General features: G+C 47.9%; 1 protein-coding gene and 1 long non-coding RNA gene across 5 annotated transcripts in view; one reads left to right on the top strand and one right to left on the bottom strand.

Moving 5' to 3' along the window:
• LOC142557637 (adenosylhomocysteinase-like 1) overlaps positions 1-14,919 on the bottom strand; it is a 271,459-nt gene that overhangs the window by 215,114 nt on the left and 41,426 nt on the right. The window contains exon 1 of one of the 3 annotated variants that reach the window (XM_075669612.1): positions 5,574-5,729. The exons of the other annotated variants lie outside the window; for them this stretch is intronic. Coding sequence (XP_075525727.1) covers positions 5,574-5,714 — 141 coding nt within the window. The 5' untranslated portion in view covers positions 5,715-5,729. Of the gene's footprint in view, positions 1-5,573; positions 5,730-14,919 lie in introns of those variants that run through there. 3 annotated transcript variants of the gene reach the window in all.
• LOC142557641 (uncharacterized) overlaps positions 1-14,919 on the top strand; it is a 137,416-nt gene that overhangs the window by 102,201 nt on the left and 20,296 nt on the right. The window lies entirely within an intron of this gene.

Genomic DNA, 14,919 nt, shown 5'->3' with positions numbered 1-14,919 from the left:
CGCTATGTCGCACGCCTGGACTATAGCGCGCACTAATCTTGGCTTTCCATCGGCAAAGCGGTCGTGGGTAGCGATAATATGCACATGGATGTGAAATGCAGCCACACTGAAATGGAGCCAAATGGACCTTAACGCAGATGGACTAGCGACAATGTGGACCTATTCCACTCTGTTTTTGACCCAAATCCGCCGTTATAGAAATCCGTGATTTGTGTGATTTGACAATATCACGGAGGGCAATGGCGAATTTCGAATAAAAACAGAGAGGAATAGTTTTACATTATATAGCGACCAAGGTTTAATTTACCCAGAGCTCAATAATGAGAAGATGGGCGCGAGCAGACACGATATACATTGAGTATTTTCATTCTGTGATACGTATACATTCTGCGAAAATGCATCAATTTGCGTCCGTCTTCTAGTTTCACCTACTACAGCCCAACAAGATATAAACACTCCAGAGTTTAAGCTCTATAAGTTGTGGGTTTTTCTTGCCACAGCTGGACAGAACTGGCGAAAAACGAGCTGCGTACACAAATGGTAGCTGGAGGGGATATGCCGAACTTATAAGAACAATATAAAATTATGCTCAAGCATAGCTTATACTTCAGCCACGAGCCTGATTTTTCTTTTCTTCAATCGATGGCCACGTTACGACCTCTCGGAACGTCGATGTCGAAGAATTTGCCTGCAGCGCGGGATCTCGAGAGGAAAAAAATATAGAAAGCGCTGGGCTGTGTTGCCTATCGCCACAATTTACGGCCCGCTGGGACGAAAAAAAGAAGAAAAAAAGAAGGAAAAAAATCCCCGACGAAGCAAGGAGAATCACGAGAGGTCAAGCGGCGATAAGCACAGTTCTGCGGGAAAAGTGAACTGCACGTAATTTTGACGCTTTATCTAATCTTGAGGCTCGCGCGATACAGGCATGCCCGGTAATGGAGGTCGCAAATTACTCGCGGTAGCAGTAGAGGTGCTATCCAGCCGCGGGAATTATGTAAGATGTGTGATTACATGTATGCTTTCGTGAGCACTTTTATGGTGTTCTCTTTCTTTTTTTTTTTTCTTTTCAGTTATTGCTTGCTGTAACGTTGCATTGCATTGCGCGAGAAGTCATGCACGACACAGCTACGCGTTCGGCGTTATACTAAGTAGACCTGCCTTCAAAAAGCACACCATACGATAAGAAACCGAGCACGAACAAAATAAAATCAACTGTTACGTCTAGACGCATAGTGCATGCAATGCGGCGCCCACTGTAGCACGCACGGTAAACGGGCACACAGCTGAGGGCCCAAACAGTTACGCCAAGCAAGGGAGCACGGGAGGTAAATTATCAAGAAATTCTGGGGTTTCACGTGCCAAAAAACAGCGATCTGATTATAAGGTACGCCGTGTAGTGCGGAACTCCGGATTAATTTTCACCACCTTGGGTCCTTTAACGCGCACCTAAATCTGAGCATGCAGGCGTTTGTATATTTCGCCCCCATCGAAGCCCCGAGAGCTCGACATGAAATGGCGTTGTGGATATACATAAGGGGGATTCAGTCACATATCCACAATTGCATGCAGATTATTAATACCCCAGTCACCGTTATGTTCGACGTGCAGGTATGCAAGGTGCGCCATAATTACTCTGCTGAGGCTTTTACCCCACATTTCCCTTGACATAAAAAAAAAAAACTGCTATACATGTCTTCAGAAGTGTAAAAGTACAGGCCAGTTGGTCAAGAATAAAATACCGCAATACATGGGACAGAGAGGAAAACTAAACAACAGGAGCGCAAATCAATGTTGTCCAGATTACAGCCTTTCGGGAGACCATGCTTCTGTCGAATTCTCTCATATAATACAAACCGTGAAAGACAGCAACAACGGTTTTTTTTTATTTTTTAATGGCAAGACACTGAGTCCTTTCTTGGTGACGCACGACACTGTCCTTGAAGAATGAGAAACTTTAGCGGCAGGAAAAAAATGTAAACGCGCTTCACGTGCGCTTGGGAAGCGGAAACGAAGTGAGTAATGAGTGAAGAGTTACAGCAGGAAAGACAAAGCTCGGGCAGACACGTGTCTGCCTTCGTACAAATAAATCTCTATCTTTTTCACTCTTCTTCTTTTTCGCTTCACCGTTCATGTTAAGCACGCTCAGTTCTTGGCGCGACACGTGTGATACAAGTAATATTAACACCTTTAAGCTCCACTAAGAGCAGTAATGGTAGACGACTTAGGACAGAGCTCCGACCGAATGGTTTATACGATGCAGGATAACGTCTCGAAGACATAAGCAAAGGGAAGACACTCAGTTTTCTCTCTCTCTCTCCTCTGTGTCTCTTTCTCTTTATTTATTCTTTCTTTTCCAGTTCCTTCCAACTTATGCGCAGCCGCTGTGACAGTTGGGTTTCGCGCCTACGACCTCGAGATCAGCAGCGGAACGCCTTATCCGCTTTAGCCGAGCTTCAAACGGTCAATCCTTTAGATGTGTTTTTAAAAAGAAAAAAAAGCCCTGCTGAAGTGGAGGGCGGGAAGAAGGCATAGGGGGCACGGGAAATTCCGTCGCAGCCTTACGGGGCAACAACTGCAAAATGAGCCCACTGTTACGCAACGGGCATCCCACAGCGCGGGTCGACCTCAGATGATGTCGGCTGATGCGTAGCGGTGCGCGAATAATTTCCACGCCGTTATCGACCGCACACGCGGTAACGCTTTCGGTTCGTGAAGGCAAACGCACAGGTCAGGGACGCTGCGAGTTCTGTGCGTAGCATGCACCGGCCGACCGCATCACGTCGGTGGCTTGTGTGCCTTGCCTGCGTCAAGAGCGTCTGGTTGTAGATTTCTCTCTCTCTCTTTTTTTCCTCGATTGGGTGTTCGGCGCGGTACTCCTTACTATTTTCGCCAGGAAAGTTCTCACCGGCCCCTGAATTACACGTGCTAAGGAGAGGGAACGCTTTAGCAAGAAAAACCTTTAGAAACAAAATTGTCCGCAAACATATTTGGCAATTTGGAAAGGGAGGTGAGGTGATCAAGAGTTTGCGTTCCAAATTTATAGGGACACTAAAGAAGAATGTTAAATTAACCTGCATTAGTAAATTACTCTTCTCCAATAGCGAAGCGCCCACTGTTCCCGTGAGACTGAATTTGGCAAATTAGGAAATGCCCAGAAACGAAACAGCTCGCCGTAATGTCGTGGTTACCCGCCGTGGTTGTTCAGTGGCTATGGTGTTGGGCTGCTGAGCACGAGGTCGCGGGATCGAATCCCGGCCACGGCGGCCGCATTTCGATGGGGGCGAAATGCGAAAACACCCGTGTGCTTAGATTTAGGTGCACGTTAAAGAACCCCAGGTCGTCAAAATTTCCGGAGTCCTCCACTACGGCGTGCCTCATAATCAGAAAGTGGTTTTGGCACGTAAAACCGCGAATATTATTATTATATATTAATGTCGTGGTGTTTCGTGTCTAAATAACATGTTCACCGGTAACGAATGACTACATGTTCCGTTTCAAAGGCGTTAAGGACTCGGCCTAGGAAATGTCAAAAACTCTTCCCGTGCTCGGCAGACCCAGATACGAGAAAATTCTTTGAAATCCATAACGTTACTTTACGTATAGCGCGCCGTGGTTCCGGAGAAAAAAAAAATGAAGGTTTTGCTTTCATTTTCGTCGTCGTTATAGTAATCTGCCCTTTGCCGCCAAAATAATGAAATTATGGTTTTGAAAGAACACAAAACTAAATAGATTTTACAAGTCCTCTCTGGTTTCCCGTCAAGTACACTTTCCGGTACTTTAGCCTCAACCCCTCCCCACCCATCTATAACGCAGCTTGTTCACTGTGGGCGCAGCCATTATTACACTGCAGAAGTCATCATGGAAATTCTGCTACGTTTCAACTCATTCTTGTAGCTTTCAATATACTTTCGGTTTAGATGCAGCTGAATGTCATGCGTGATTTTTCCAGGGAAAGCTAAATTTTAGTACAATCTAGAGCGCCAGCGTAATGAACGCCTTCCAACGACAACTCTCGGTTAAAGAAAAGAGTCAAAGATATGGAACAATTAGTTACTCCCGCAACGAAAATTGCCAGCGCCGTATACTTTGTTCCACTGAGTGAAGTACTTAAACAGCGCCGAAGAGGGACGTCGCATAACTACTTGCACGCTGCAGTTGCATGCGCGAGCAAGAACGTGCCGATTCGTGAGTCATCAGACTAACGTGTTCTACACCCTCGTAGAACACTTCGATTAGATTCCTGTACGCTCGCAGAGACTACAGGAATCTGGCAGACGTACTACTCGTCGACAATTTGCGAAAACCCCGCGGACGTCTTGCAGGCACTGAAGACGCTCGAGCGCTTCAGTGCCTGTGCCAACGCTGTATATTTTTTTCCCCCTTGTAGAACGGCTGGCCTGTATAACCTTGCAGAAATTAGATTCCCCGAATCTTACCGTGCACCGCCGCTGCACGTTGTTACGTATGACGCTGTTCAGACCTGCTGTTTTTCGTACGCTTTCCTGGTGCTCAATGTTTGTGCCTTTAGATCGCAACGTCTAAACCTTCTGCTATGGTATGGCTCAATCCAGCGACAATTATGTAAATAAAGAGAGAGAGAAAGTTTAAGGATGGCAGGAAAGATTAGCCTATAGCTACAGGACTGGCGCACTAGTATACAGCTGAAACGGTGAGGGATGAAAAAAATGGAGTGAGATAGGAACAGAAACAAAGCACGTACTATCACATACAATATAGCGCAGACACACTAACACAAAAGTTATTTACAGTATTATTGAGGTCTGTATCCCGCGGGAAGGATATATGAGCGCTCTATATATGGTAGGGCGCGCAGTTGACACCCAAGACGTTGCCACGGCGCTACAACCACACTCATGTGGAAATCAAGCATATGTCAATCTATTTCCAGTGATCACTACGTGACACACACACACACACACACACACACACACACACACACACACGCGCGCGCGCGCGCGCGCACGCACACACGCGCGCACACACACACACACACACACACACACACACACACACACACACACACACACACACGCACGCACGCACGCACGCGCACGCACGCACGCGCGCGCACGCACGCACGCACGCACGCACGCGCACGCACGCGCACGCACGCGCACGCACGCACGCACGCACGCACATAGAATACGACCAGATAGTTCAGTGCAGAGCACGGCGTGCTTTTAACAAACTGTCTGTCTGGAAAAGTTATACCACGTTACAGAATTTCGCAGACAGGCCCCGCAAACAGCGCTATCACGCAGACAGTATACGTGCTGGTCGCTCAAGCGTTTATTTGCAAAAGCGTGTTCCCGCGTCTCATCCAACCAGAGACGGGGACCGAAGCTTCGGCAAGTGCTCCGGTGGGTAACAACCACTGTGCATCAACTCCGACGTGCGTGTCAGCAGAGTTGCCTCCAAAAATTATTAGACTCATTTGTCATAGAAAGAAGCGAATGCCATACTCGCCAAAACGACGTGACAAGTGGCGGGGCGCCATCATGCACCGCCATTCACCCCCCATATAAGAAAGAGCATCGCGTCGATCCACTTACGGAGATGCGGGCGTGCATCGTCGAAGACGCGCCGCCGTTGGCGCACACGACGTCGCCGACACTTTCGTGGAGAGACCACGCAGCACCCTCGACGGGCATCAGGTCCGTCCGAAACCAACGCTGACGCAGGAACAGGGACATGTTGACACGTATACGGCGACAGTTCTTCCAACGGCTACAGCCGGTCCCACGCAAAGAACGCTGTTGTAGTTAACGACTCACGCGTTGTGTCCGTCGTTGCGTACAAACGCTGGCCATGGAATTACACTGCACATGTGGGCGCGCCGGCGAAGCGTTTCCAGCTTTCTGGCAGCACGCTAAGTGAGGAGACGGAGAGAGAGGATTCAGTCTTCGCACTGGAACGGTCAGTGGCGTGTCAGGATATACACACGGCGCTGCACATAGGCAACTAGAACGCGGCCTCAAAGCGCTGCACGGCAGACGCACAGTGCCCCCCAACGGGCTCGCAAGGTGCGTCAGTACCGCGCAAACGGCGGTCGCTGCCGTTCGCGTCCCAAATGCGCAGCGTATTGATTCGTTCACGGCCGAATGCGTAGCACGTCAGGCGCACGTCTTACGAACCGACGAGCCTTCAAATATACGCACGAGCCCGAGAACAATCCCTCTTCGGTGAGGTCATACAGGGGCACCATCCGGCGGCAGTCATTGTTCCCCGCCAAGATGACGCACCGGTCCCGGAAGGTCAGCATGGACCTTTGGGACAAAGTGCTGCGATGTTCACTGCACGATTCTCAAGCCACTCACAACAGGGCCCGCGGCAGCAGGCGTCAACAGGAACCACCGTAGAGTATCGCGACGTTGCAGATATAATGGCGTGTCGAATGGCAAATCCACGGGAGACGACAGGAGATCGCGGCCTGGATTTCAGAACACTTGTCCAACGGTGATGTTGGCCGGCGCACAAGTTTACACAGAATGGTTCAAGAACGCAGGAAGCACATGCCCCAGGCTTGCAGCCACCAACGGCACAAATCGGCGTCGTCAAAAATCCGCGCCGCCGCTTCCGGCGACGTCTTCATTAGCGCAGCAAACGGCAAGTCCTGAGGGTATAGTGTACTGCAATCTAGTACACTACAGTCAAAAAGTACGCAAGGAATCCCGACTACCAGCTTCGTCCGAAGGCGCACTTCTTCGGCCTGCGAGTGCACGCCGTGCACACTGTCGAGGTGACGGGGACCTGTCGGTCTCGCAGACCGTCCTCCTCCTCTCCAAGTCCAGGGACGGCAATCGGGAGAACAGAGAGCGTTCTTTTTTCGTTCTTTTCGTTGTTGTGGTTTCTTGCTTTCTTCCTTTGCTATACGGCCGCGCCCAGCGATCCGTTGCTTCGTGCAACGCTTTCCTCGACACGGCTCACGCATAGCCCGAAAAGTCAAGGCGCACTCGAAACAGCGGGGGCAGCAGGCACGCCACACACTGGCGCTCCCCCCGTCTCACGTGAAAACGAGAGCTCCGCTGACCGTTCGGCTGCCGACCACAGCGACCCGCTGGACCGTTGTCGCGACCCACCACGCACGCAAAGGCGTAGCCTGCGAAGGATGCGCCAACGTTGATGCGCTCGCAGGCTGGACCGGTGCTACAGATAGCGACTTACTTCTTCGCGTTGGTAAACTGATTGATTGATTGATTGATTGATTGATTGATTGATTGATTGATTGATTGATTGATTGATTGATTGATTGATTGATTGATTGATTGATTGATTGATTGATTGATTGATTGATTGATTGATTTCAGCGTCTCACTGCAAGACAACGGTTATGACAGACGCCGTATATGTAGCTACGTTAAGAGTATATAGGTAATAGTGGACGATAGCACTAGTAATATCTTCTCTCCCAGATATTTGTCGCGCTTCTGCCAGATCTCGGAGGCGATATGTCTAAGCTGCTGGCCCGTAAATCCGCGCTTGAACAGAAGCCGGTGCGCTGTTCCACGCAACAGCGCCTCTGGAGGGGCGAAATAAAAATAAACAGAAGAAACGTGAAGCATCACATGTCAACATACAGTTCTATATATGCAATGTCTGCAATCAAGCTAAATACACAGATCATTTACTTCTGTTCTGCCTCGTTTCTTGTGACCCAGAGAAAAAGATATGTGGAACTTCCATATCCCATAGGGTTTCATACAATTACTAGACGGAAATGTGGCGCTAGTGTCTACGGGAGCTACAAGCAGGGCAGTTCAGCCAGCGGGGGATTGATGGTTAGTACATATGGATTTGCGTAAAGTTCGTCGGTCCGGCTTTAAACGGCTTCGTGACTTTGCAGAGGGGTCATCTTTAATAAAGTACTGCGCTATAAATAATCAAATACCCTTTATGAAGAATAGCCCGACGGCAGAATTCGAACACAGGATCCCCCAGCACGGAAGCCCGACATAAAAACCATTACGCCACGGACGCATGGGCAAGAGGAACCACTGCAATTAGCAGTGATTATGCGTGCTTCCAGAGTCTTATTAACATCTGTATTCAAGATATCATACATTGCTTTTAAATTTCATCATCATCATCAGCAGCAGCAGCAGCAGCCTGGCTACGCCTACTGCAGGTCAAAGGCCTCTCCCATACTTCTCCAACTACCCCGGTCATGTGCTAATTGTGGCCGTGTTGTACCTGCAAACTTCTTAATCTCATCCGCCCACCTAACTTTCTGCCGCCCCCTACTACGCTTCCCTTCTCTTGGAATCCAGTCCGCAACCCTTAATGATAATCGGTCATCTTCTCTCCTCATTACATGTACTGCCCATGCTCCATTTCTTTTTCTTGATTTCAGCTAAGACGTCATTAACTCGCGTTTGTGCCCTCACCCAATTTGCTCTTTTCTTATCCCTTAACGTTACACCCATCACTCTTCTTTCCATAGCTCGTTGCGTCGTCCTCAATTTAAGCAGAACCCTTTTCTTAAGCCTCCATGGTTTTCTGCCCCGTAGGTGAGCACTGGTAAGACACAGCTTTTATACGCTTTTCTTTTGAGGGATAATGGCAACCTGCTGTTCATGATCTGCAGGAATGCCTGCCAAACGCACCCCAGCCCATTCTTATTCTTCTGATTATTTCAGCCTCATGATCCGGATCCGCGGTCACTACCTATCCTAAGTAGATTTCCAGTGCCTCACTACCTATCGTAAACTGCTGTTCTCTTCCGAGACTGTTAAACATTACTTTAGTTTTCTGCAGATTATTTTTTAGACCCACCCTTCTGCTTTGCCTCTCCAGGTCAGTGAGCATGCATTGCAATTGGTCCCCTGAGTTACTAAGCAAGGCAATATCATCAGCGAATTGCAACTTACTAACGTATTCTCCATTAACTCTTATCCCCAATTCTTCCCAATTCAGGTCTCTGAATACCTCCTGTAAACACGCTGTGAATAGCATTGGAGAGATCATATCTCCCTGCCTGACGCCCTTCTTTATTGGGATTTTGTTGCTTTCTCACATATGGACTACGGTGGCTCATATATCAGTATTCTTTAAATACGGCTCCTCTACACCCTGATTCCGTAATGCCTGCATGACTGCTGAGGTTTCGAGTGAATCAAACGCTTTCTCGTAATTAATGAAAGCTATATATAAGGGTTGCTTATACTCCGCAGATTTCTCTATCACCTGATTGATAGTGTGAATCTGGTCTACTGTTGAGTAGCCTTTACGAAATCCTGCCTGGTCTTTTGGTTGACAGAAGTCTAAGGTGCTCCTGATTCTATTTGCGATTTTCTTAGTAAATGCTTTGTAGGCAACGGACAGTAAGCTGATCGGTCTATAATTTTTCAAGTCATTGGTGCCCCCTTTCTTATGGATTAAGATTATGTTGGCGTTCTTCCAAGATTCCGGTACGCTCGAGGTCATGTGGCATTGCGTATACACGGTGGCCAGTTTTTCTAGAACAATCTGCCCACCATCCTTCAACAAATCTGCTGTTACCTGATCCTCCCCAGCTGCCTTCCCCCTTTGCATATCCCCCAAGGCTTTCTTTACTTCTTCCGACGTTGCTTGTGGGATGGCAAATTCCTCTAGACTTTTCTCTCTTCCAATATCGCCGTGGGTGCCTTGGTACTGTATAGATCTCTATAAAACTCCTCAGTCACTTTAACTATCTCATCCATATTAGTAATGCTATTGCCGGATTCGTCTCTTAACGCAGACATCTGATTCTTGCCTATTCCTAGTTTCTTCGTCACTGCTTTTAGGCTTCCGTTTCTGAGAGCATGTTCAATTCTATCGATATTATACTTCCTTATCTCAGCTGTCTTTCTCTTGTTGATTAACTTGGAAAGGTCTGCCAGTTCTATTCTAGCTGTAGGGTTAGAGGCTTTCATACATTGGTGTTTCTTGATCACATCTTTCGTCTCCTGCGATAGCTTACAGGTATCCTGTCTGACGAAGTTACCACCGACATCTATTGCACACTCCTTAATGATGCCCATAATATTGTCGTGCACTGCTTCAATACTAAGGTACTCTTCCTGAGATAAAGCTGAATACCTGTTCTGTAGCTTCATTTAGGCCAAGATAAAGGGTAATAAATGAAGCCACAAGAAAGTCTGAAGCCCCGCGCACGAAGACGAGAGAAATCCATGTACTATTCATTATTCACAAGCTGTGGCTATACGATCGCAGCGCCAAAGTTACATCGAGCAACTGTAAGAAACTCTATGCCATATCCGGTCAACTCGGCCTTGGGCTATCTTTTGCGTCGGGACCCCTATGCAAGGCTTCAGCCACAGGAACGTTTGCGTGACGCGAGAAGACTTTCTGAAATTAAATTCAGTCCCACGAAAAATCCCTAGCCAAATCAAAATCATAATACCGTCGAATTTGCTTCCCTTGTGTAGGCTATTCGCGACGATGATTATGACGTTTATTGGTATCTCCTTTGAAACGGGGAGGCGACAAATAGTCCCCTCGCCTGCTTGATTTATTCAGGGTTATCTACATCGATCGCCACCCAGCCTTTTGCCTATCTGATTTCGATCTTAACTTTCGTGTTTATAGCGGCATCACTATATTGTTCCGTTACCTAAGGTTGCAATTCTAGCCCCCCGGGCTAGAATCCATTTGTTCTTAAAGTGCGAAGAGAACGCGAAACTGGTGCTTGTACGACACTTGCAATAAAGCGTTGCGGCGAATTTCGGGGAGCTTGCGTTGAGGCTACTGGCTCCATTGCGATGCGGAGCGTGTGCGTGTTGCAACGCATAATTTCACGCGATAGCCGGCGGGGTAATGCATTCTGTGACGCAAACGCCTCACCCGCACTCAATCTTTTCTTTGAGCGACCCTGTTATATGGGATAAATGCGGCGCACAACGTGCTCACCCGCCACCGAGCACGGCCGGTACACCAGCGAAAATCGCATCACTGGAGCTTCTGGTGCTCCTGAACAACGTCGGTAAATCGTTCTGCTTAAACACGGTGGACACGCGTCATATCGCGCAAACTATGGGGTGGAACAGCATTACACGCGCTGCACAAACTACTAATGCAAATCAGTAAGCGCCCATCTGAAACTGTGCAAGTATCGAAGCAATTGCATCTCAAGTGAGCGTATGAAGGAAATGGGCAGTTCTGAGACGAGCACAACCTTGGTTAGCTAAAATGCAGGATACTTCGACCAATACAGGAACATGCAGAATTAGTTTATATTCACGCAAGAGGTGAGGTAACATTGGTTTAATATATATATATCATAAGAAGCCAACAAACAACGACACCAAGGACAACATAGGGGAAATCACTTGTGCTTAATAAATGATATAAAGAAACGATAAATTAATGAAAATTAAAGTGATAAATGGAATTAAAGACCTCGGATATATATATATATATATATCCTTAGCTTGCGCGGCAGCCATACGCGGTGACACAAAGAGGACGAGGCGCAATAATCAGTTACGATCAGGCCATGAAGCACAAGCCAACGCTGCACGTGGTATGCGAATGCGTGTTTTTATCGTAAGCAGATCCTTCGATTCCTTTTCTTCTCGTTTCTGTTCTCTACGAGAAAAGCAGTGAGCAACCTACTTCATGCAAACACCACGGCTAAGCGAAGCAGCAGTCACCTTGCGCATATCGTGCATGTAAAATAGATAACGTAAGTTTTCCGAACGAAAATAAAAATGAAAGAAAAAAATGGGGCGAAAAAGCTTCGCCACAACCCCGTCGCGCACGCCGAACTAGGTCAGGCATCCAGAATGCCGTAACCACTAAGCCATCGCGGCGTGTCCTTGCAACTGTACGTTGCAACGTATTTAAATTATGGGGTTTTACGTGCCAAAACCACTTTCTGATTATGAGGCACGCCGTAGTGGAGGCACGCCGTAATTTCGACCACCTGGGGTTCTTTAACGTGCACCTAACTCTAAGTACACGGGTGCTTTCGCATTTCGCCCCCATCGAAATGTGGCCGCCGTGGCCGGGATTCGATCCCGCGACCTCGTGCTCGGCCGCCCAACACCATAGCCACTGAGCAACCACGGCGGGTGTTGCAACGTATTTCTACTACGTGCCTCCACCTCCACCTTCTTCTTCATAACTTGTTTATTTTATTTTTTTCGAAGATTTCATCTTCTTTTAGCGCTCGCCCTTCGCGCACTTGTGCACTGTGGTATAGCGGCCGATCGCGCTGACCGCCGCGCCGCTGTTAGCCACGTTTAACGTGCTCGACCACCGTACAGGTAGCAGATGCCTGGCAATCGACGTATCCAGTTTCGCTGGCCGCTGCCTCGAACGCCGGAAAACACCGGGAGGACCGCATCCGCGCCTTAGCAGGGAATCGAAACAGCAGGCACGTGAGCTCGCACTGTTCCGAGCAGTGCACGCGTATACTTCGCCTCCATGACCAACGGTGTACCGGAATACGCCGGCGAGCTTCATATCAGAATCCCGTGCGGGCCCGCCTGCATACACACACACCGCGACCACTTCGGCCTCGTTAAACCGCGGTGTACCTCTCGTGTGCCAACTAAAATGACGCTCCCCCCTTGTCGTGCGGCTACCCAACTCTCAGAGCAAGAAAAATCACAGAGACGTCACAGAGCAAGAAAAATCATCAAAGGCAGCGTTGTGTATACAGTGGGGATGCAAAGACCTCGGATGCATCGCGTCGTGCTGCACGTTGTACAGCCAAACTCCGCAGCGCCCCGTGTTAGTTATTTCAGTCGCGAGTACGTTTCACTTTACCAGTATCTCTTCACAATTCCTAAATAACAAATATGGTTTTTTTTTTTTTAAGCTCCGATACAGCGCCGTCGGACGCCGCATAGTCAGAATCTCCGGGTTAATTTGGGCCACCTGGGATTCCTTAACGTGCGCCAAGATATAAGTATACGCGAACGTTTCTGCATTCCGCCCACACCCATCGGAATGCGGCTGCCGGTAACCGAACCGGCTATACCTGGTGCTCAACATCCAGAATTCCGTAACCACTAAGCTATCGCGGCGCGTCCTTGCAAGTGCGTTGAATTACATTTCTACTACGTGCCTCCACCTATATATCCTTCTTCGTAATGTACGTGTAATTTTTCGAAGACTTCATCGTCTTTATTATCATTTTTGTTCACATTAGAGAGTTTTAGATTAGGGGACGCAAGCGACTTGCGTACGCAAGAACTAGGCGCGACGGTATACTGCGCATGCGCAGTACCGTGGCCTCTAGTTATTGCCTACGCAAGCCCCTTGCGTCCCCTAATCTAAAGCTCTCCATTGTTCGAACTCTGAGGTGCGTACTTCATTCGTCAAAAATAGTTGACGGTTCTATAGCTTCACTGACCCACCCCCCTCTGACTGCTTTGCGGCGCGCATACCACAGACCAGTTTCGCCTCGCGCAACGCGGTACGCATTGGAATTCCGAATTCTAGAGAAAGTCAAGACAAATGGCCTCCGCTCTCTTTGCGGCCGGCTGTGTACCACTCGTACGACAAAGCGCAGAACAAACGTGCTGCTCGTACAGCCACGCAATCGATGTGACCTACAGAATGCGAGGAGGGCGCCCGGTGTGGGCAGCGGGGCGAACACAAAACTGTTTCGTGTATAGCAATGAGTTCCGTTGTGGTAACGCTTTTTGCCGCGCGTTAGTGGCTAATTCGGCATAAATTGAAAACGTTGGCAACTATTCTGGTCGCTCGCTTCGGTACGAACCATAAAGTGTTCCGTTATAAAATGATGACGACGTGAGGTGGCACAAAAGAATGTTTCGGCGGTAATTAAAGCACATTTCGCGAACGTGCTAGAGCAGTCAACACAGAAAAATATTTTTAAAGAAAAAAACAGCAACGAGAAAGCAGCGAGATTCTGCAGTTTCTGCAATTAAACACAAGTTAATCAACAAAATCAGCCAAATATTACACACGCGCGCGCCCGCGATCAGGACAAGCCAAGTGTTAATACACAGATCGCTTTCATTAAAGAATGTTGGTAAGGCTTTTAGAGCAGACCGCCGTAATAATGCGTTACTCGTGACCTAAGCAGCATCAACCAAGGGCAGCAGATTTATTTTTTCCAGGTGTATATTACCTTCTAGTGCATGCCTACAGAAAACAGTCACTGCCGCACCAATGCACGCCACTAACTCGGCTCGAGCACGCTTAAACATAGACTCGACCTATCGTATAAGGCAACTCTTTGCTCTGGATTTCGTTTAACGAAGACTTTTATTTTTTTATTTTTTTTTTTACATGGCGTTGACTTGTAACAAATGCCACCACAAGGGCTCCATGCAGCGTACACGGTGCTTGCCGCATTCAAACCGTTCTTTTCTAACGGTTGTTCGCGGAAGCTCGTAGAAGGAACCGGGCTGGACATGGTCTCAAATGATGACCACTGGTATAGTAAGAAATCCTAGTGATCGATTGCACTCAACGGGGTGAAACATGTACACATAGCTCGGCTGCGCTGTTCCTTGCTCCAGAACGACGTTCGTTAAATGAGTGACTGAGTTTGGTGTGTTTCAAAGTGACAGCTGGACTATGAGATGGAAATATATTTATTCTTAATTAGCAGGAATTTAAGTCACTTCAAAGAATAAGTAAACGAGCGCCTTGGTTCTTTTTCTTTTTTCTTCCACTCCAATACTAATAGCAGCCGTAGAATATATATGCGTATACATATTAAGCGCGCGTGCTTTGTCTTTCTTTCTGTTCCTGTTCTGTAGTCTGCGCTGATCACCACACTATAGAAGATAATAATAAATTATAAAATAAGCCCCGAGAACAATACGAAAAGTAGACTGACAAGCAGAAAGTAACATTACAAATCAACGTAACACATCCACGAGGGCAGATGAAACAAAACTGTGCCCGGAAGACACGCCCAACAGCATACGCACA

Source organism: Dermacentor variabilis, chromosome 9 (assembly GCF_050947875.1).
Source record: "Dermacentor variabilis isolate Ectoservices chromosome 9, ASM5094787v1, whole genome shotgun sequence".
In the NCBI taxonomy this organism is placed as follows: Eukaryota; Metazoa; Arthropoda; class Arachnida; order Ixodida; family Ixodidae; genus Dermacentor; species Dermacentor variabilis.
Note: the sequence above shows the minus strand (reverse complement) of the source record. Positions and strands in the feature narration are given on the sequence as shown.